This window comes from Limulus polyphemus, unplaced genomic scaffold (genome assembly GCF_000517525.1).
Source record: "Limulus polyphemus unplaced genomic scaffold, Limulus_polyphemus-2.1.2 Scaffold184, whole genome shotgun sequence".
In the NCBI taxonomy this organism is placed as follows: domain Eukaryota; kingdom Metazoa; phylum Arthropoda; class Merostomata; order Xiphosura; family Limulidae; genus Limulus; species Limulus polyphemus.
In genome coordinates this window covers 76,130-99,379 of record NW_013665794.1, presented here as the reverse complement: position 1 = coordinate 99,379, position 23,250 = coordinate 76,130, and the positions used below count along the sequence as shown (strand labels likewise).

General features: G+C 34.7%; 1 protein-coding gene across 1 annotated transcript in view; it reads right to left on the bottom strand.

Moving 5' to 3' along the window:
- Nucleotides 1–23,106, bottom strand: part of LOC106478144 (leupaxin-like) — an 86,029-nt gene extending 62,923 nt beyond the window's left edge. Inside the window, exon 1 of the mRNA XM_013938662.2 lies at nt 22,755–23,106. Within this exon, the coding sequence (XP_013794116.1) occupies nt 22,755–22,767 (13 nt within the window). The 5' untranslated portion in view covers nt 22,768–23,106. The remainder of the gene's footprint in view (nt 1–22,754) is intronic.
- Between the last annotated feature and the right edge of the window lie 144 nt (nt 23,107–23,250).

Sequence of the window (23,250 nt, the reverse complement as noted above, 5' to 3'; positions counted from 1 at the left end):
GCAGAGAGTTCGCATAAAAGCTTTACGTGAGGCTGGTTGGACTCTCCGACAAATTTCTGCAGATTTGAAATGCTCTCTAAACACTGTCAAGTACACCCTAGATCGTGAGACCGAGACAGGTAAATTTGAAAATAAGAAAGGAAGAGGCAGGACACCTAAACTCAATGATACTGATGTTAAGTATCTTCGTTTATGCAGCCTTCGGGACAGAAGGAAGACTGCCACTGATCTCAAGCATGAGATAAACGACCATGTACTAAATGACGAAAAACTGTCCAGATCTACTGTATCAAGAAGACTCAACTAGAATGGAATATTTGGTCGTGTAGCAGTTTAAAACATTTACTTCGATATCCAAATATTGTCAAGAGACTGAAATTTGCTAAAAAGTACAAAACTGGACTGCTGATTATTGGAAAAGGGTGGTGTGGACGGATGAGTCCAACACTGAAATAATTGGTTCAAAGTGTAGGTTGTACGTCCGGCAGAAGAAAGGTGAAAGATAATTACCTCCATGCATAGCACCTACCATGAAGCATGAGAAAAACAGTATGATGGTTTGGGAGTGTTTTTCTGTTAAGGTGACAGGAGATATTTGCAAAATAGATGGAATAATGGACCAGCGCAAGTACCATTAGATACTGATCCCTCATGGTATACTCAGTGGTTTGCGTATTATTGGTAAAGGATTCTACTACCAAGAAGATAACGACCCCAAACATTCATCCAACCTATGTAGAAATTACTTAGCTAAGAAAGAAGCTGCTGGAGTCATTCAAATGATGCAATAGCCTCCACAGAGCCCCGATCTCAACCCAATTAAGTAGACCTGGGATTTGATAGATCATAAACTAGATGTACTTCCTCAGGGTTCCCGATAGTGTTCTGTTTCAAGAGTAAATAAACCAAAATTGCAAGAAACAAATATTTTTATTTCTTGGTTTTGAAATTCATATGTCACGCTATGTTGTAGTCTACAGAATGCATAATTCTTCTCGTGCTTCATGGCATGCGCACATTTTACTGACTTCATGACAGCGCAAATTGCAACGTTAAATGTCCCTTATGTGACGTCATTTTAGTATCTGCTGACATACTGATAGACAACACACTACTATATAGTGGTGTGCGAGTGGTTAAAATAGGTGGCCTTTCCAGGCGGCCTTCGGCTTCCTTTCGGTGAAGTAATGTACCCTTACCTCTAGATATTACACGAAAGTTCTCGATAATTACATCATCATGGTTAGCAGCTCTTTTTAGCAAACAACTAAATTACGGCACTGAAAACATAGCTTACAACATTGCCTCTTTCCTGAATTGTTAATTCTTTTGAACAATCCTAATACAAAATTAAACACTACACCAAACTGTCCATTCACCAGGTCTTTTTAGCAGTTTCGTTTTCTGAGAGTTATGATATACAGTTGAGATGGCCTCTTGTCGTCACTAGCTATTCTGTCATTTGAGGAGTTCTCACTGGGAATGTGGTCGAGTAAAATTACTGGTGGCTCTAGCCTTGTTAATTTTCTGGAAGTGGTCTCCACAGGAATCCTGGGCTTCTCAGCAGGTTGACTTTCTCTGAGAAACTTTTTCTGGAGTTACCTTGCTGGTTGTACATCTAAAGACAATCACGGTGGATGACTTTTGGTTTGGATAGTTTATCTCTCTGGATTCTGTAAACAATATCATTTATTATTTTCAATACAACATAAGCTCTTCTCGACACCTGTTAATTTTGGAGTTTATCCTTTCTTGAAGAGAGAATACAATCTAGTATTACAAGCATTAATGTAATAGCGACTTTTCATTTTATCACTAGCAGATTTAAGTCTTTCTTGAGTAAAGTCATGTATGACATTGATGGTGTTCCTTTAGTCCTCTGAGTGTTCTGTATAATACTCTGTTGACTGAATATCCTCTGAATGTGAGTAACAAAGATTAATAGTACTTTACGTTCTCTCCCAAACATCAGTGATTATAATCTGTTACCTGTAGCTTTATGTACTGTTGTTCAATAACTCATAAACATCTGTGAAAGATATTCATCCCATATTTTCTGATGTTCATCCACATACATGGCTATCTGATTTAACAGTGTACGATTGTATCTCCACACCTTATCATCAGAAGATGGACACTGTTGTCCTAGTCTTTTTTATTCCAAGGATCTGACACTTTTCTGCAAACAAGACTGATTCAAAGTTCTGTTTTTGATCTGAGTGAAGTTCCATAAGTATGTCAAATCTTTAAACGGATTCGTTAATGAGTTTGTTTGTTTTGAATTTCGCGCAAAGCTACACGAGGGCTATCTGCGCTAGCCGTCCCTAATTTAGCAGTATAAGACTAGAGGGAAGGCAGCTAGTCATCACCACCCACCGCCAACTCTTTACCAACGAATAGTGGGATTGACCGTCACATTATAACGCCCCCACGGCTGAAAGGGCGAGCATGTTTGGTGGGACGGGGATTAGAACCCGCGATCCTCAGATTGTGAGTCGAGCGCCCTAACCACCTGACCATGCCGGACCATCGTTAATTAGTTCCTTGCTAGAGCTTTTGCTTCTTGGTTAGGAACAGCATATGCTTTTGGCCATTTGGTGAAATATTCCATAACAGTTATGATGTACCAGCAGAGTACCCTGCGTTGCTCGAATAAAAATACTTTAAATATCCTGAGTTGTTTTGATTAAATCAATCATATTAATCGTGATTTTGGCAAAAGAAAATCAAAATGATTTCCTTACCGAACTAAATATTTTGATTAAAATAGATAAAAATAACAATTTTAATCAAAGCAAAACCGGGTACATTGATCCTGCTTCTTGCATGTGCTTTGCATGACATTTAGGTGTAAAAGAAAAAGAGAGGGAGGGAAAGAGCATAAATGAAGGTTCCACGAATTTCGTAAATCATTTTAACACATAACTGATCATAGATAGACTGATTAGGAGAAGTTCTTACACAGAGAAAAAATCTAAATAATAGCCCTCTTGATTACACACTACTCAAAAAATCTGGCCTTTTCAATTTGAGATCAATTGGTCGTCCTGTTTGCCAAAAATTGCTATATTGATCATTTTGGCCTCAAAACGGCCTCTGAGGCAGCGGCCACATAGCCAATGTTACTTCCCACTCAAAGTTGTATCTGTACCTCGAGTTTGGAGATGTGGCCGAGCATAAGGAACAGGTTTGGTTTGTTTCGAATTTCGCGCAAAGCTACACGAGGGGATTCGGCGTTAGCCGTCCCTAATCTAGCAATGAAAGACTAGAGAGAAGGCAGCTAGTTATCACCACCCACCGCCAACTCATGGGCTACTCTTTTACCGTCACTTTATAATGCTCCCACAGCTGAAAGGGCTAGCATGTTTGGTGGGACGGGGATTCGAACCCGCAACCCTCAGATCGCGAGCCAAGCACTCTAACCACCTGGCCATCAGAAGGAACAGACCCACAGAGAGAGAGAGGCATTCGCGTTTTTATCTGTAGATATATTCCCAGTGTTACTGTATGGCAGAGGATTAAGAACATCGACAATAACTCTCTAAGGCAGTGCTCCAATAAAATACTGCTGTACCTGTTTCTTTCATGGACGTTTTCACTCACAGCATAGTTCACATGTTTTTCATCAATTCTCTACATATCCCTGGCACCCAACTCAATGGAAGTACTTTCTTACTCTCTTCCGTGTCTTCTCAACACCTAATCATCCAGATGTTGGAAAAAACGATGGAGTACTGTGAAAGAACCATCTGTATCGTTTGAATGGGAGTGTCCAATCTTCAACATATAATCCCTCTTTTAGGAATAATAAATTTCACTGTGCCCACTACATCTTTGTCTTTAGACTGTTTCCTGTGAGCGTTTTTCTTAACTATTCTTGATCCACCGAATAACTGGTTTCAAACCTATATCTTTTGATTCAGCATTTTTCAGTTGAGTGTTGAACTAATTCATCATCATCGCTTGTTGATGTTACATCTTGGATTATTCTCTGTTGTACTTTAGATTGGTCGTCTTTACTACATCGTGCATGTTCCGTTTTTATCACAATTTTTTCATTCTTCGTGGTTTTTGAAATAATGCATTAGCATCTCCTTGGTTCTATCCATGGTTGTAATCCTAAAGTTTCTAGAGCAATCTTGCTATCTGGCCATCTAGATTGAAAAACTTACTAGCCACTTCAATGCTGCATGTTCTGTCAGTATTGGTTAATTCTAGTTTATTTTATTATTGTTCAGAATCTGTAGTCCAAAGAAATGTATTTGGATTTTAAAGTAATATGTGTAGAGAACGGTTTTATAAAATGATGATAGTAAGAGCATAGTCTAAAAAATCCTATTACCTCACATAGGTCTTTCAGTGTTAGTCAATGTTAGACAGAGTCAATCTTTGATGGGTCTGTAGACACTCACTCTATGCTAACTGTGTGTTCCAGGAAGCTCGCCTATTGACGGAACAATTTATGCTTTTTTCTACAACTGGTCAAGAACTTTTTAGCCCATCATATCCATTACCAAAAGTCCTCCCATGGGCATTTATGTCATACATGTAAATAATTGCGACATTTTAGTTATTGAAATGTAACAAGTGCATTACATAATCCAAATGGTAACAACAAATTGTCACAATCCATTCTCTGCTGTAAAGACTGTCCTCTTTCTACTTGCTTCATAGACTAGCACTTGCCAATATCCACTCTTAAGATCTAATGTTGGAAACCATTTTGATCCAGAAAAAGCATGCAAAGTAGAGTCAATCCTTGGTATCCTTTTTTGTGACTTCATTCACCTTCCAGTAGTCTATGTAGATCCTATTGAATTCACCCTTCTTCATAAGTACAATAGATGATGCACAAGGACTAGTACTTGGTTCTATAATTTCTTCTTCTTTAATGGCTTTTATCTCTTTGAAATCCTCAGCATTTCTTTTGCAAATGGAAATCATTTGGCTAACTAATGTATTATCATTCTTATGGGATATCATATTTGTCTGGCCTGCGTCATGAGGTCCACTGGAGAAGGTATCCTGATATTCACTGAGCAATTTATGTAATCTTTGGAATTAAGAAGCCTTAACACTTCTACAAATCCGATTATACAACTCTTAAGAGGTGGTAAGTTATTTTTATGTTACGATTTGACATCAGACTTCCTACATCTTGCCTCAAAGGTGACTACTTTTGATGTTCTTTGATGTGGAAGCATTACCTGTATAGCCTCACATCTTGCAATGTCCCATCCAGACTTGACTAGAATTTTGTTTCATTATGTTCATAGCCCTAATGAGGACATGTTTGCTCTATAGATCCATCAAAGTTCTTCCAATCATTAATCCCTAAGGACATGCTGGAGAATTTGGTTCTTCTACAGCCCAGTCACTAGAAGTAATTAAGTCCTGGTATGAGTATTGCACTTTTTGATTGTACAAGACTTGCTCTTCCTGTTAACAATATTACATCAAAAGTTGAATTTCCAGTGACATGTACTGACAGAGAATTCCTGTTCACAGAATAAGAAGCTATTTGAAGCTAGCCTAAGCTCTCATCCATGTCTCCATATGAAGTCTGTTCCCAGTATGTACTCTTCCTCGATGTCAGTTATCCACACATCTTGAGAAGAGGTGTAGAGAAACTTCCTATAGTAAGGGTAACTTCCAACTTTCTTTGTGCTGGAAATTTATGTCCACTTACAGTTCCCATCAATCCATCTTCGTTCATCATTGTTGGAGACAAGTTTCCACCATTAATTACCAAAATCAGGTCGAACTATTGGAGCTGTAGGGCCAATGTTCTTCAACATGTTTCAAGGCTTCCCATCAATAAACCCGTGGATTTCTTTAAATAATGAACTTCTTATCTCATTTAGTGCAGATGAGATATTCTCAGCTGAACTTTCCTACATAAGTCTTGCTATTTCCTGTTTCCCTATGTCTGGTTAACTCCTTTAGTCTGGTAGGGGTCGAAAGCTCATTATTAGGGTATTGTCTCATTTATGTATTAACAGCTGTTGGTTCCTCACAATCTCAGATATAATGTAATTGTTTCCCAAATGTATAACAGTCTTCTTTTGCTAATATCCCTTGGGATGATTTGTTATTTCCTGCAGGCTTTTGTCTGTAGTTTCTGTTAATATGTTCTTTCAAGTTTACATTTGAAAAAACTATGTCTTGTGGTTTATTTCTTCCATTTTTTTGTAATTGTTGTCTAACTAACCCTTTCAGTTCTTTTAGACTATTGTCTGTGGAAGATGATGTTTCAATACTACTCGATCTGACAATCCCATAACTTCTAGACGGTGTCTTTAGTTGTTTATCTGTAACTTTAATTGATTCAAGGTCTATCTTCAACTGAAGAACTTTCTTTAAAGATTTAATGTTATTTTGCTTCTGCCTATTTCTCATATCTTCCTCTGTTATAGTATCTATAAATTGGTTTCATGTCAACAAATCTATCATTTCAAGTGGAAAATCCAGATACTATAATTGGACAAGCCTTTCAGATCTTAAACAAGTTCGAATATGATTTCTTCTTTCCTCCATATCCTGTTCTGAAACTTTGCTCTGGATATGTTCATTTTGATAGATGTCACACCTCTCAGCTGGAAGGTTACTTAATGCCTTTAACACTTGTCCTTTTAAATTGGCATCTGTTTCCTTTGGAAATTATTTTAAACTGAGTCTGATATACCTCCCATGGTACCTTTCCATCATAGTCCATTGGTCTCTCAACTGGGTGATGTTGTTGAATTTGCCAGTTCAATTCTGGAACTGGATGTGGTAGTGATATGGCTGTAGTAGTCCAGGAATATCCTGCATAATATATGGCACAATAATAGTGGTAATAGGTGAAGACCACATAGGTTCTCCTATTCTGCATTTTGTAGTAAATGGTGTTTTAGGTTGGAATTCTTAGGCTGATGCATGAAGAAGTGTGGCTGGTTTGATCCTTTTATTCACAAATTCATTTTCAAAATGTTTTAGTCTGTCATTGATTTCTTTTGAAACATCTCTGATTTCGTCACTACAACCTTTCTGTACTTATTTAATATTGTTGTTGCAATCTCTCGATATGTACATCTCAAATAGCTTCACTGATCTTGTTTTCAGTAATATTTATTATTTTATTTTAATTTTCCTTTACATTCCTTTCTTTAGACTGTTATTTTAAAATCCTTTCCCTTTTCTCCTGGTATTCTTTTAATTTTATGTCTTGTTCCTCTAAGTGTATGTCTCTTTATTCTTCGTTTCATGTTCAGTTAGTATGGAGGTTATAGCACCCTCTATGATTGTGAGACGCTATATCCTGATATGAAGAAAACTGGTGTTCAAGACCAGAAAAAAATGAAAGGGAATTGTTTGGCTTGAGTATGAGAAAGGTACATAAAAGATAGGAGTTCAACAAAAATAAAATAGAAAACCAGAAGATGTGAGAGACGCGAAGGAAGAATGTAATACGCTGCCAGTAAGAAACAAAACCTAATTCTAAATCTATGTGTTATTGATTATAGCAGTAAAGATATGAGTCAATTCCCGATAGTCATTAGTATAACCTAAACAAAGTTGATGGACATAAGTAGGGAAAGCGAAGTACGACTACAGCACGATAGTAACAAAGTCGTATCAAAACGATCTACAACAACATATACACTGAAATGAATAAATTTTCAATATAAACTGTGAGAAGTAGGCATAACTTATCAAATTTCTTTGCAAAGCTAATTGATTACTAAAAAACACTAACTCACCGAGTAACTCAATAGCGCAATAGACGTGATAAGTAATTTACGTTTTTTGACACTCAACTAAATACTTCACTGAATTCTCATTAACTTCACTAACTCATTACATGTCCCTTGTTTCTAGATATTAGACAAAAATTTTCAAATATTACATTATCATAGTTAGCAGCTCCTTCTAGCAAACAACTAAATTATAACATTGAAAATATAGCTCACAACAGTATCATTCTAAAAATGGTAGGTTATAAAAAATAATTTTTAAAACAACTTTTGCTACTGGGTAACTGAATCAGTCTAGAAAAGGGTCATCACAGATTAGAAGTGTTAAAACAAAAGATTCTACAATATAATCGAACCAGACTAATAGCAGGAGGTCACAGACCAGAAGTGTTAAAAAGATGTTGCTATAAGATAATTGAATGATTCTAGAAACTGGAGAACACAGACAAAAACTATTAAAAAATAAGTTGCTACAGCGTAATTGAATGAATCTAGAAACTGGAGACCACAGACAAGAACTGTTAAAAAATATGTTGCTACAGCGTAATTGAATGAATCTAGAAACTGGAGACCACAGACTAGAACTGTTAAAAAATAAGTTGCTACAGCGTAATTGAATGAATCTTGAAACTGGAGACCACAGACAAGAACTGTTAAAAAATAGATTACTATGGGGTAATTAAATGAGTCTAGAATAGAAGCTGCTTTTGAATTGATTCAACCTAAAAATGGGTGTTTAAAAATTCAAAAGGAATAAAAACTATCGATGCGAGTTGAAAAGGACTGTTACCATAACTTTTCTTTCTATGCTGATTAACTCATATACACTTTCTATTTTAAGATGCAGATTTTGTATGCAAGAGTTCAAAAGCTGACGCCATCCAACAACTTAATAAATCAGTGAGTAAACCATAACAATAATAATTAACTGATCTGTACTTTTTCGCTGATGGAAATTATACGCAGGTAGTTATATAATCATGTACTGAAATATTTGTACTGATCTTTAAAGGAACTCCACGTGAGATATGCAAGTATGCCGCATACATAATCAAAGGAAAAAAAGTTACACGTTATATAAATTATTATTTCTAGGGTGCAACAGTTACTGTGATCGCACATCCTTTTTTTGTTGTTGTTATTCCTTTTAAAATGCATTTCGAAATTTATGAAAAATGTAACTTGTAATGAGTGACAGTAGATGGCACTACAATACATAATTTCTGTACTCTACAAACTTTTCACCAAAGCTATCAGTACATTAAGACTTATGGCGCCACACAGTGAAAAGAAAACCTTTACCCTCCTAACTGATAACTGACGTTTGACTGCAAATTGATTGTCATAACCAATGGACTTAACATTGGAAATGTATTTGTACCACAAAGCTACGTAGTTTTGCGTCTTTTGTTACACATTCACGTGGTTTAAGGCTAGGTTTTGAAATAAATTGCTCACATCATTTTTCCGCTTGATAAAAAGTTTCAACACAAATTTTAAGGAATATAAAATCAGGAAAAGTTTTAAATACTTTGTTTTCGAATTATCGGAATAAAATAATTTCCCCTTTCCAAAAAAAAAAGATAAAAGAAATTAAAAGTAAACAGTGAATATTCACTTAATAAATAATAAATTTATCTTTCATGTCGCGATCGTTAATAACAGGTTGTGTTTTATATTTATTTGATATGACAGTTAACTGAGTAACAAGAATCCTGTTTGTTATGTTGAATGTTTAACTGAGACTATTAAGATGAAGTTCCTTAAATCTTATTTATATATTTCAATGTTCAACATAAACATAATGCAAGAACAGTTCTTAGAAAATAAAATACTTTTTAAATGCTAACTGAAATCGTGATCTTGTTTATTCAACTAATTAATGGTTTAGAATTCTTGAAAGTGTGTATTTAATACAGCCCAATTTTAGATGTTCTGCTATACATGTAAAAATAACTGAAAGTGGGGTATTCTAAAAAAAACTATTACATGTAAAAAAAACATGTACAAAATATTGGCCAACCTCAGAATATCGAAACATGAATTTCTTAAGCGTTAATTTAGAGACACACGTCGACAAAACGTTACACAAAGAGGGTCAATCTCTTTTAAACTATCGTCATACGAAGCAGGTAACAAAAATCACCAAAACGAAATTTGGTAATAAATATTCTAATCACGGTAGTTTGGTCTTATTTACATACGTTCAATGTTTAGTGGTTACATTTCAATAGCGCCACCTCGTGAGATTTCACCCTTACATTTTTATGTGGTATTGTATGGATAATATGCCATTGGGCGCCCTATGAAAAATGTAGCCGATATCCAAGAAAAACCTGTTGGAACAGTAAAACCTGAATATCAAGTTTTCACAACAAGGTTAATTGTTTGATATATTAACTCTTAGCATCAGCCGATTTAGTTCAATTTTGTTTTTAATATAAATGGGGTTTTCAGATACCATGGAGTTTTATTTCTTGATATGTATGAAACTAACACGCAACACAACACTAATGAGCAGTACGTGGTCTTGTAGTTAACTTACCCAAAGTGAATCCAATGGTTAACGGTTCGCGACCCGTTGCCGTAAAAACGACGGTCAAATCTCACTATTTGATCACACAAGAATAGGTAAAGAGTTGGCGGTGGCTGCTGATCATAAAAGATGCACCCCCGCATAAAGTAGGGACGGCTATTTGCAGATGTGTTTGTTTGTTGTTAAACACAAAGCTGCACAATGGACTATCTGTACTCTGCTCACAGTTATTAGCCAGTCCTCGGTCTTACAGATGAGCCACCGAGAGGCCTATCCACAGATAGTCCTTGTATAGTTTAGCACGAAATTCTGAAACAAAAAGAATACTCACATTTCCACATGGCATTTTCAAAGCACTCTTCGGAAACAACTTTCATTATATGGAAAACAGAAGATTTTATAAATTTAAAAGTGCCTTTCTTATGATAGTTTATTATGAAGAGAACCCCACTTGTTATTTTCTTGTGTAAAAAGCAACTCCTAAAACTTTAGTAAGCATAAAACATAAATCAGCTGGTATTATACATCGTTTTTCATTGAATATTTTTAGCAAACGCTTCATTTATTTCAAGGTTATTCTTGTATTCTCTGGGTATTTGGGCCCCCCAGTGGCACAGCGGTATGTCTGCGGACTTACAACGCTAGAAACCGGGTTTCGATACCCGTGGTGGGCAGAGCACAGATAGCCCTTGTGTAGCTTTGTGCATAATTAAAAACAAACAAACTGGGTATTGGGAAAATAAAAGTCAAGTTTAATAAGAAATCTTGTTTTTCAGCAAATCCGTGTCTCTGATTACGCTGACCATAAATGAATAAATAAAATATGGCCACAAGCGTGTCAACTCTTTGAGGAACACGAGTTACAGCTTGACTCAATTGTTTTATTTTATCAAGTTCCCTTCTGTTAGACAAAAAGCTGAAACTAACATCCCCAAAGCTCTCTTCTAGATAAGATTCACGTGTCACTTTCTTAAGGGGAGCAGGTAAAGCGACCAACTCATGCTGTAATGTTTGCATTGTACCTGTTTTCCAGTTAACTCGGCCTCTCTTTCATTGGCATTAAAATTGTAAATTTAACTTTTTATTTACCTAAATAAAGAACTGTAACGCGAATATAAATTTAGGTCTGGCCAACTACTTCAAGTTATCTTATATTTCACATGTATAGGCCAAATAAAAACAACAAATTATCTGTTGGTAAAGATGATGTGGTTGCACTTAACTAAAGTTAAAACATAATATTTACAATCTTAATCTAGAATGTCCTTGCAAGACATAATAATGCAAAAGTATGTGCAACACAACTAACCGCTGGTAAACCACGCAATAATAACATGCCAGATTTACGTTATCGTTCGAATTTTTGGTTTTATCCCGGTGGGACAAATCTGAACTGAATTTTAATATTACTGGAGGAAGTTAAAAAATATTTACTACAAGCAAAGCTTACCATAAATTCCTGTCTACAACCGACTAGAAACTTATAAAAACGTTCAATGATGACATAACGAAACTCATCTGTTTACTGGCTCGTTTAAAGAAGTGGTTTCAGGTGAAAACAGAACGGACTAGACCAGCTTTTCTCAAACTGGGATTTGCCGACCCCCAGGGTACTCCAGGGGGTTTGCAAGTCATGTCCAGAATTTCATAAAAAATAGGTTTAAAAAGATGGTTTATAGAATAAAAAATATTTTTCGTGAAATAAAATTTATATCAATTAAAACATTTAATTTTGGCATACAGCTATTTATGTACACGAACTCTTTTTTTTCAAATCAAAAACATAGATAGATATAGGGGTAAGCGAAACAAATTAATTAAAAGAACCGCTGATCTAGACCTTATTCGGTATCGTATTCTAAATCTTCGTGCTAACAAACAAGCTTGAGTTCAGAATTGTGAAAACTGGACAGTACCTTTGGGCTCCCAGTGGCACAGCGGCATGTCTGCGGACCTACAACGCTAGAAACCGGGTATCGATACCCATGGTGGGCAGAGCACGGATAGCCCATTGTTTAGCTTTGTGCCAAATAAAAAAAAAAACTTTACCTTTGGTTCTGTGTTATGAGAATACATTACTGTCAAAACGTAAATGTACTGAAACTTTAAAGTTGTACAGAACTGTTCAAGTAACCAAGACTTGAAAGGTTTTTTTTTTCTCTCTCTCTCTCCCCTTGCCCATATGGGTCTACACATTTCTGTAAAACAATACTTTGTAGATATAGTGCTATTTTTTCAATGATAGGCTTTGCTGATCTCTATGTCAGACACATTAAAAATCAAAATAACTACACAATAATAAAAGTTTTATGTCCCTTTCTGGGTGCGTGTTGGCTTCAGAACTGAAAGCGAAGTAAGGCGTAATGATCATGGTCACATGCCCCCCAGTGGCACAGCGGCATGTCTGCGGACTTACAACGCTAGAAACCGGGTTTCGATACCCGTGGTGGGCAGAGCACAGATAGCCCATTGTGTAGTTTTGTGCTTAACTACAAACAAACATCATGGTCACTAACAACACTTGGATGAAAAGTTTTTAACCTCAAGTTAATGTCATTTTAAGGAAGGTATGGACTGACTACCGATAGGTTGATTTTCTAGTTTATATAAATGTTTCGGCTATGTAAGCAGTGGGAAGTATTATTCATAATAAATAAACATTAGGCAATGGTAATAATAATAATAAATACAGTAAATTACTTCCTGCGCTTTTGCGAAATTCTGATAAATGTATTTTACTCTGTTTTAAGTCCCGAAGATGGACAAAAAACATTTAATTTCTTTAAAATAGTTAGTAATAAGTAGAACTAATTCATAAAGTACCACTACATTTTATCACACTACTACAGGTGTTCCGCCTTCATGCTTGGCATTTTGAATAAAGATATGTTTGGTCATTACAGATTGCGTGCCACTAGCGGATGACTTGATTTATTACTAGGCTTTGCACTGGGTTACTGCTTTAGTGAACCAGTCCATATTTGTTCCAACTGAACATATATGAGTACATCCATTCATGCAGAAGCTTACAATCGACTGGAGTTCATATTGTTATCATTATATAGTTCCCAACTTCGCTTCGGAAGAAGTGAAACCTTTCAGTAAGGTTAGAAATAAAGGAGTTTAGCGTTAAAAACAATCCAACCATTGAGTTGGTACTTACCTTTATACCTTTGTGCACACTCATTTAATTTTGTGAAAGTTATTGCAAGATACATTTGCCTTGGTAGAATTTTTTAGAATATGCTTTACAATTATGCAAGTACGTGCAAACTAAAGAACACAAATTTAGTTTTAAAAAAACAAAAACTTTGTGTTTAGATTATATAATTTTATCATACTGTTAGAAAAAGAAACTGGATAGCTGGACATAATATCTACTAGATTATACGTATTAGTATTCCAAATGAAAACGTGCAGCTTTGTTCATGAACTTTTCATGGTAGGAAATTCAATCTGCTGTTTGTAAATACAGGCTCTTTCCAATTATGCAGTCGAATCAGCATAGATAGCCCATTGTGCTTTAAAATATTCAAAAAACAGTTATATTAGTTAAAGGATATCAACATTCATTTATGTATTTGAGTTTCCACATATATTTTTGTAGCTTCCTAAAAGACTAAGTATTATTTATAGTCATTTAATTTCGTTACCAGGTGGTCGTGTTTAGAAGTTATTATAGAGGTCCAAAAATACGCCAGACTATTTTTGCAGCTCTGCTGTAAAACGAGGAATGCTAGTAGTGATTGCCACTGGTTTGCATTATTATAGCTACGAGCCAAAACTTGAAGTCTACTCGTTGTGGTACGAAGCAGGGCTTGTAAGTAATTTTAGAAGAAGCAATGCAGAAAGAAAACTGTTTTTTATTGATGCTGGCAGGAACGACTGAGAAAGAAGCGGCAAGATTGTTAAAATTGCGTGTGAATTTTTTTTTGTATAAAAACTGAGAATATGTAAACGTGTAGCGACAGTTCCCAGATTAATATCAAAACATTTAACACAGGCCTGTTACAAGCCTTATTTATATTTTGTTTAATGAACTACTTCAGTATGACCATTGCTAATGCACAACACTGAAATAAGAAGGAAGTGTTAAATCTCACTTTTACAAGATTTATTATTTACAGTAAACCTCATTAACAGATTAACACAAATTAAACGTTTTTCATTGGATTCGTGAGACTAAGTAAGGCCCTATGATTAAAGTATTAGTCTCTGGAACTTTAACACGCTTTGAATATTCAGTTGTAGGTCAGTGATGCCAAGGAAGATTAGAAAAACAAGTATATTCGACTTCGAAAAAAAAAGTATTTTGGAGCATGAGGGGTAGACCCCATTAGTGCGCTATTCCTCCAGCAGCCTCCCGTCTGAAATTTAATTCTTTTTTAAATTCTCTACATTGACACGAATAACACTTTGCTTTGCACAAGAAAAAATTCTAGATGTGTGGGACGAGATTGAAAAATCCATGTGTATATTCTAGTGCATTCAAAACACTTTCATGATATCATCAGGAGTCCTGGCGCAGCCTGGTACTTGACTCGCATGAAAGGGCGAGCGTGTTTGGTAGAACGGGGATTCGAACCCGCGACCCTTAGATTGCGATTCAAGCGCCCAAACCACCTGGCCATGCCGAACCTCCTTATTTATAGAGAAAACGTGGGAACAAATGAAAAAATATGATTGGTTTAATATAATTTCATAAAAACAAAACCAGTACTACTTAGCTTCTAGGGGGTGTTCTATTATGTGCTAAAAGAAGCAAACAAATAGGCGATTAATTCGAAAACAACCCCACTTCAAGAAAAAACAACAAAAAACTGACGGTATTAAAAGTGTCAAGCGACTCTGAAAAAAGTCCAGTTTCGCTTATAATAAGCGGATTTCATGACACTGCTGTGGATGCGTTGTAAGAGTGATTGTAAATTAATGTATTTGACTAAGAATAGCCTCTTTAAGCAGCTGTGTTGTCGACTGTGTTGGTCTACAGTTTCAAGTTAGGAGGGCTGGGTATACTTGAATCATAGGGGGGTCTCAGACCTGGCCGTCAAGCCAATTGTGTTTGTCTTTCACGTGAACAAACAAACGACGTGTGTAAACGCTGAGAACATTAGTTAATAGCTGAACATTATCAGTACTTACCTCATTCACATAACAAACAAAAACACCTGTCAGTGAAAAGTTAACGCTATTTCAAAGATTGATCAAAAATATACACTACAACAATGTAAGATGCTACTATACAACATATGTTTAGTAATTTAACGTATTACTCATAAAATGAAAAATGATACAAATCTCTTTGAATGTGGTTTTATAATATCGATTCGATTTACACGCTAGAGGAGTTTAATATCAGCCAAATGACAGGCTCTCCTCCCTCCAGTTATGGAGTCTCGTAGCAGCACCCTTATCAATGCGGAGTCCAGGTAGTATAGCCTATCCCAATTCCGAACCAACGACAACTTGGAGACAACCGACCAGCAGCATCCACTTTTATTTCTTACTTTATTATTATTCATTATTGCCTATCTGTTTATCATTATTACTTAATAATTTATACTTTTAACATCAACTACCCGATGAAAAAGATGATTTTAATACTACTACTACTTCTCCTGTTGTTGTTGGGTTTTTAATGGAAAGCTACACAATAGGTTACATGTACATGCGCTCTGTATACCAGGGGGACTGAACCCTGGATTTTTGCAGTGTAGGTCCAGAAACTTGCCGCTCATCCACCGGAAGACATTACTTCTACTACGCTTCATGAGTATGACACAAGTTTTGGCATAGGTTCTCCTGCCTCCACTAATCTCCTCAAGGTTCTAATGATAATTCCTAATTCAAATAGATTGGAGTAAATTTGTTCTTTTCACTTTTTTTAAATGACAAACAAAATATAGAAAATACAAATTACCAAATCGAAATTCCTGCCTTATCTAGTCCACGTTATATTATACATTAAATATTATAAGTTGTACATTAAACTTCGTCTGTTGTTGTGAATTAACTGCCTCGGGATTTAGTAATTAAATAAATAAATAAAACAAGACACTTTCGTATTTTAATATTCCTGTTTACTTCATATTGTTCCGTCAGCGAAGTCACATGACTAGTTTCTAGAACTATCCTGTACCTTGGCGAATGCTCTAGCATTTACTAGATATAGGGGAGTCTGGTATATAAAAGAGGGTGACAACGTGAGGGGTTAATAGTATGTGCAGACAGTGAGTAATTGATCTGCAGTCAGAGAGTATTATTGAGCACGTTCGTTGTTATAGCGTTTGTTTTAGCGCGACTGTTGAAAATAAGTGTATCGTAAAGTTGTATTCGGAAAGAATAAACCAGTTTTATTAAGTAAGGACTTGTGTCGCTAAAGTTTCGTCGGATCGAATTTACGGGAAATTAATTAACAAACGGAGACGTAACAATATATTCCTTTTCTTTGGTACTTACACTTCTGAAAAATACCCATAATGTAATTGGTTTTATAATCATGTTGTCGTAGTTTTGTTCTCTACTGTTTCAACCATGACGTCTGTTAACTTAAATTTGTCTGTTCAAAGGATCACATAAGTGACAGAAGACAACTACTTAAAAAGATTTAATCACGTGATATTGACCCCTAAGTTTATTTTAAGCGCAAAGCTAAACAATGGGCTATTTGTTCTTTGCCCCCCTAAGAGCAATTTTACTCGAAAAACTGAAAAATGAGCGTTAAAATTTTGAAAGGGTATAGTTCAATATAATTTTCAAACTGAAATATCGTGGTTATTTGGCGTTAAGATTGGGACTTCTTAGAAAAAAAATTAACAACTGCAGTACATGTTATTCTATGGAATATAGCTATAGTTATAAACTTACATTGTTAATTAGTCTACGAAATGTGCTTTATTTATATAAAATGAAAAAAGAAATTGTAGTATGGGCTTCCATTCTAAATGGCTGTTAACACTGGAATTTATTTAAATTAAATCAAAATGTCTGCCCTTACTGCGTTTACATACATTGTTCTACCACGTTCTTGCCACGTTAGTGCCCTTGGCGTGGGACTCTGGGAAGTACACACTGGGTTATCAGCTCGGTGATTAGGGTAGAGAATTATTTGAAATGCATAGTTTTTATAATTTCATGGAATTGGTATTTGTAGTATTGTGTTGCATTAATATGTATAGGCTTAACAAGATATTTGTGATATTATCTTTGCAGGTGTAACTGATTCTGGTCCTTGGGAATTATTTTATTGAATATGTTAAAGGATATTTCGTAAATTCAGCAAAAACTAACAAGTTACCTAAACAAATTATATTTTTCTTTTATTCTGAAACTTGTAAGGCTAAATACCTGAAAAACAACTGTTTTAGTGGAAAGAGAGAAAGGGTGATAAAATATATCACTAACACTATTAATTAATTTAACGGTTTATTGGTAACTGGTTCAAATGGGCCATTCCAGTTTCCGTTGTTTTACAACTATTTTCCACATTAATAATAATAACAATATGAACCCCCCAGTCAATTGTAAGCTTCTGCATGAATGGATTTACTCATATATGTTCAATTGGAACAAATATAGGTTCATCCACTAACCCAGTGTAAAGTCTAATAATAAATCAAGTCATCCGCTAGTGGCATGCAATCTGTAATGACCAAACATATCTTTATTCAACATGCCAAGCATGAAGGCTGAACACCTGTAGTAGTGGGATAAAATGTAGTGGTACTCTATGAATTGGTTCTACTTATTACTAACTATTTTAAAGAAATTAGATGCTTTTTGTCCATCTTCAGAGTAAAATACATTTAATACATTTATCGGAATTTCGTAAAAGCGCAGGAAGTAATTTATTGTTGTTATTATTACTACTGCCTAATGTTTATTTATTATGAATAATACTTCCTTCTACTTACATAGCTGAAACATTTATACAAATCTGCTATTAGCAAAGCGTGATTCGGCATATAACGCATATTTTAGAGTAGATTATATAGGTGTAATACATGGAATATAATTTTACCATAATAGTTCCCAGCATTGTGATTCTGGTTTAATATAATAAAAATGATGCTTTTAACACATCAATTGAATGTTAAATGTTCCCATTTTATCACACTAATACTTTACAATCTGTAGCCCTTATGGTAGCACAGTTCTTACATTAATACTTTACTATTTGTAGCCCTTATGGTAATTAATGTAAGAACTGTGTACCTTACAATATGTACCTCTTATGATAGCACAGTTTTTACATTGATACTTTACAATATGTACCTCTTATGATAGCACAGTTTTTACATTAATGCTTTACAATATGTACCTCTTATGGTAGCACAGTTTTTACATTAATGCTTTACAATATGTACCCCTTACGGTAGCACAGTTCTTACATTGATACTTTACACTCTGTACACCTTATGGTAGCACAGTTCTTACATTGATACTTTACACTCTGCACTTCTTATGGTAGCACAGTTTTTACATTGATACTTTACACTCTGCACTTCTTATGGTAGCACAGTTCGTTACACTTTTATTTAATGAAAACATAAAGTCTTAATTCAAGTTGTATACGTATATAGTGATTGTGGATCACCATTAATTTCGGACTCTCGTCCATAGCTGTTTTAGATTAGGAACTTTACAAATGGCTCACTTAACCTGCCTACAGTCATGATATATCGAAAACTTCAAAAGTGCACACAGATTAAACAGATTGAAGCTTGCTTCATATGTTGCTTTAATTTTTAATCATCAACAAGTCTTACTTACGGTAGACTCGTGCCAAGAAAGACCAAGTGTTAAATGTTTTAGTTCTTGAACGGCCTTCTACAAGACCAGTTTTTCTAGGCTGTAGCTGTAAGAAGATCTTACGTGTATGTCTTTCTAACGCATAAAGCAACTTTGTAAAAACATTTACCTGAATGTCTTTGAACACTGAGTAGTTTAAGCAATACGTTTTGAAATTCTTTATCTTTTTTAAACATCTTGAAGTAAAAATAAAGTAAAATAAAAATTCATAAAAAAAACAACAGAAATTCAGAAATGCATTGTACTTATTTTGTATCCAAGCATTTCCATTAAAACTAAATGATCTTGAACTTAACTTTTGATGTACTCTTAAACCTCGTGACACATTAAATGAAAAGCAAACATTCCTAACCTTCAAACGTTAACTGCAAGTCATAAAATTTGTAAAAAAAAACACACGATGAAAACTCTGAAAATAACATACGCACTCGAAACCGCTAATAAATCGTCACAGCAGACACGACAAAACATAATCCAATCTATAACTCAAATCCGCTTTGTTTATACGTATATGGATAAAACAACTTACACTATCGTTGTTGTGGAAGACAACTGGCATCTAGGGATACAGACTGGTTAAATTTTTAATGAATTATCAGTAAAAACGAAAATTACTAAAAAGGGGCACTAAAAGCAAGTAAACACTTTAATAGTTGCACCAGTTTTTATTTATTGTAATATTGTACAGAAAGGAATTATTTTTAATTACCACGCACTACAGCCTTTTTTTTTAATATAGACGTTACAATTCCCTAAAATATTCTCCAGCAAAGTGATAATTGAATCAAAACTTAACTAAAGTCTTACTTTTAAGATATAAATTTAATAACAAGACATGTCTTATTTCATCACATTATCATTCTGTAAATGAAAAATTTAAAATTTCGAATTCAGAAAAAATAAAGTTCCAGAATAAATTCGACAAGGTGTGCGCAAGCGTGTTCCACAAAACACTGTAACTAATAATCTCAGGTCATGATTAGATAACAGAAAGTAGAAATCGTAAACTATGATCACTCCTTTAAAATCTGGCAGAACTTGTTAAAGTACAAATATTAGAGAAACGAATTGTCGTTTTTGTTTCTTTTTAGGAAATAATCAACGTGTTTTGATCGGCAGCTAAAAGAGAACTGAAACCAAATATGAAATGAAGACTTTGAATTCAAGTTGGGAAAAGTGTTTCGCGATCGAATAACCACGGGTGTTAATATTTTCTTAATGTTGTTTTTAATAGCCATGCAACACTGAAGTTGAAAGGGCATGTGCTCACAATTAAAGCAACAATTAGTGTAATTTACAAATTTCAACCATTATATACACTATGTAAATTTTAAAAAAAAATATGACACATGTAACATGATGCCCTTTAAGTTAAAAAAAAACATTTGAATTTAAAAATAAATATTAAGACAATAAAATATTGTTTTCTAATTTTGCTGAAAGTACTCTGCTGGTTGGGACTGGCTAACAATACCCCGTTTGTCTACTTCTATACCTGGTGTTTTCTAATTTTGCTGAAAAGTAGTCTGCTGGTTGGAACTGGCTAACAATACCCCGTTTGTCTACTTCTCTACCTGGTGTTTTCTAATTTTGCTGAAAAGTAGTCTGCTGGTTGGGACTGGCTAACAATACCCTGTTTGTCTACTTCTCTGCCTGGTGTTTTCTAATTTTCCTGAAAGTAGTCTGCTGGTTGGGACTGGCTAACAATACCCCGTTTGTCTACTTCTCTGCCTGGTGTTTTCTAATTTTGCTGAAAAGTAGTCTGCTGGTTGGGACTGGCTAACAATATCCCATTTGTCTACTTCTCTGCCTGGTATATATTTCACTGCTGAAAGAACACACAGGGATTGTACCTAACTTTGTGGATTTTCCACAACATATCCTCGGAGAATAATACTTTTGGAGACCAATAAAATTACTACTAGCAGTAACAGGAAAGTGATGACCTGTACGTCGTTTTAAAGCTAATTAATTTATTATATATATATATATATATATATATATATATAAAAGTGTAGGTATAAAAAATATATCATGACACAAATAGCTTGAGCATTAATTTTTAATTGCGTTCAAAATCTGACTTTTCACCAGACGTAAAGTGTGAGTTAGCAAAGGAATTCTATCCCTTATTCATTATCACTACCGAATTCGTGTTTTAAGAGTTAGCCTCCGTCAATTTATAAATTATAGATTGTTTGAGAGCCGTAGAGTGTGGGTGAGTACCTTTAAGAGCTAATGATAAAAAAAAATATGTTTTGCAGAGGAAACCAAAGGTACCTTAAAAAGGACGAACAGACTAACAATCCCTTTATATGAGAATTACTTCACAATAATAAGCACCTTTCCCAAAAATGATAAATGACGAAATTCATTACGGACGAACGTCGTATTATTGTGTGAAATGTACGATTCAATTGTGTCATGACTGTTACTTAGTAAAACGCGAAATGCCTAAATGAGTAAAAAAATAAAAGCAAAAAACAATCTATTATGGTTTAAACGTAGTCGTAGTATATGAATATAATGATAAACAACGAAAAACAGCAGTTCAGATACCGAACCACTTAAATCCTAAAACAACAAGAATGTAGGTTAATCATCTCGATTTCTCTGGGAATTCCTGTGTTGTAAAAAACCAAGATCAATGATGGTGAAGCCAGTGCATTTATTTGCCATAAAAACGTCCCAAGTTGGGTGGGAAAGTGGGAGTTTAATACACGTTGCTTTTGTATCAAGTAGATACGTATATATATAACTACATTATATACTTCATGGGGCTGAAAAAAAGCATAAGATTATGTACACAAGCTTCAGAAAAAAAAAAATTATTCGTAGTTTCTTCCGCCATAACATATGCGAATGGCATTTTAAATTCAGATATTTATTTTTTAAATGTATCAAAATAATTGTTTATGTTTTCTTCTATATCAATATAGAATAAAAACGTGAAATTTGTTGTACCCGTTTTTTGGTTAAACTGCACAGTCTACAGTGATTTGGAAATAAGGCAGATTTCATTCTAAGCACTTGTACTGTTGGCATCAAGTTACAATAAGAGAGCTGAATAGGCAAATATGTAACCAACAAAATAACAGATAAATATGTATCATAAAATCGATGTTATTCGGAGACCTTTCGATGCAAAACCCAACTTTATCAAAAATGTTAACTTAATGCACGTTTGCCCAAAATATTGTCAGTAAAAAGAGAAAAAAAAGGCAAGTTATGCATCTTCCGTTGTATTTTTGGACTCGGATTTTAAGTTTAACAGTATAAATAAAACCAACCCACAGTTACTTGTTGCACTCCCTAAACATTATTTCTATTGATCAAGATAGCCATTCTAACTCAGGAAAAGCTTTGAAAGTTACTGTAAAATATTAATATTAAATAACAACCCAGGCAGTATTCTTATTTCAAAATTCAAAGAAAAACTTATAGTAACAGCCGTTGCTGAATACTAAAGTCCGCAAGTTTTCTATCAATTAGTATACAAGAAGAATACACAGGGCACAAAAGAATAAATGTATAGGTTTACTTTATACCTTGAAGTTGCACTTTTTTTACATATTTACATACCAAACAATCGCCGAGCACTTGTAACCAGTACACTTATGAACAGGAATTAGTGTTAAGTTAAACAATATAACACAAGTATCCACACTTACCCAACTCTTCCATGATTACTCCTATATTTCGTTGAACTACTAATATACAAGTTGTAGACTAGCGTTGGCTATAACTTGTAATGACACACAAATTAGCAAACCGAAGTAAAATTTCACAGAATTTAGAAACCTCTTCAGGTAGTTCAACTTTCAAGTACTTGAATCGAAAATAAGTGCATTAATGGTGCTTAACCAAATCCAACACCGTGACAGTACTGTTTAATTAACTTGGCAAAGTTTGTTGACGTTTTTCTTTTCCAAAGTGATTTTTCCTGAAGACCCCTAGTGACACTTCCGAAATTCACGTACCTAAGCAGGTACACACACTTCCGTGCTAAAGTTTAACCGCAAGCCTCTTGTTTGACTAGCGGTAAAAAAAAAAAACAATAACAAAAAAAAACACCACTTTTCAACAACTTCGTCACCTTTTGCAAATAAATAAACTTGAATCTCAGCAGGAGAATTTTTATATGTCTTGGTCTCTATTTACTTTTGT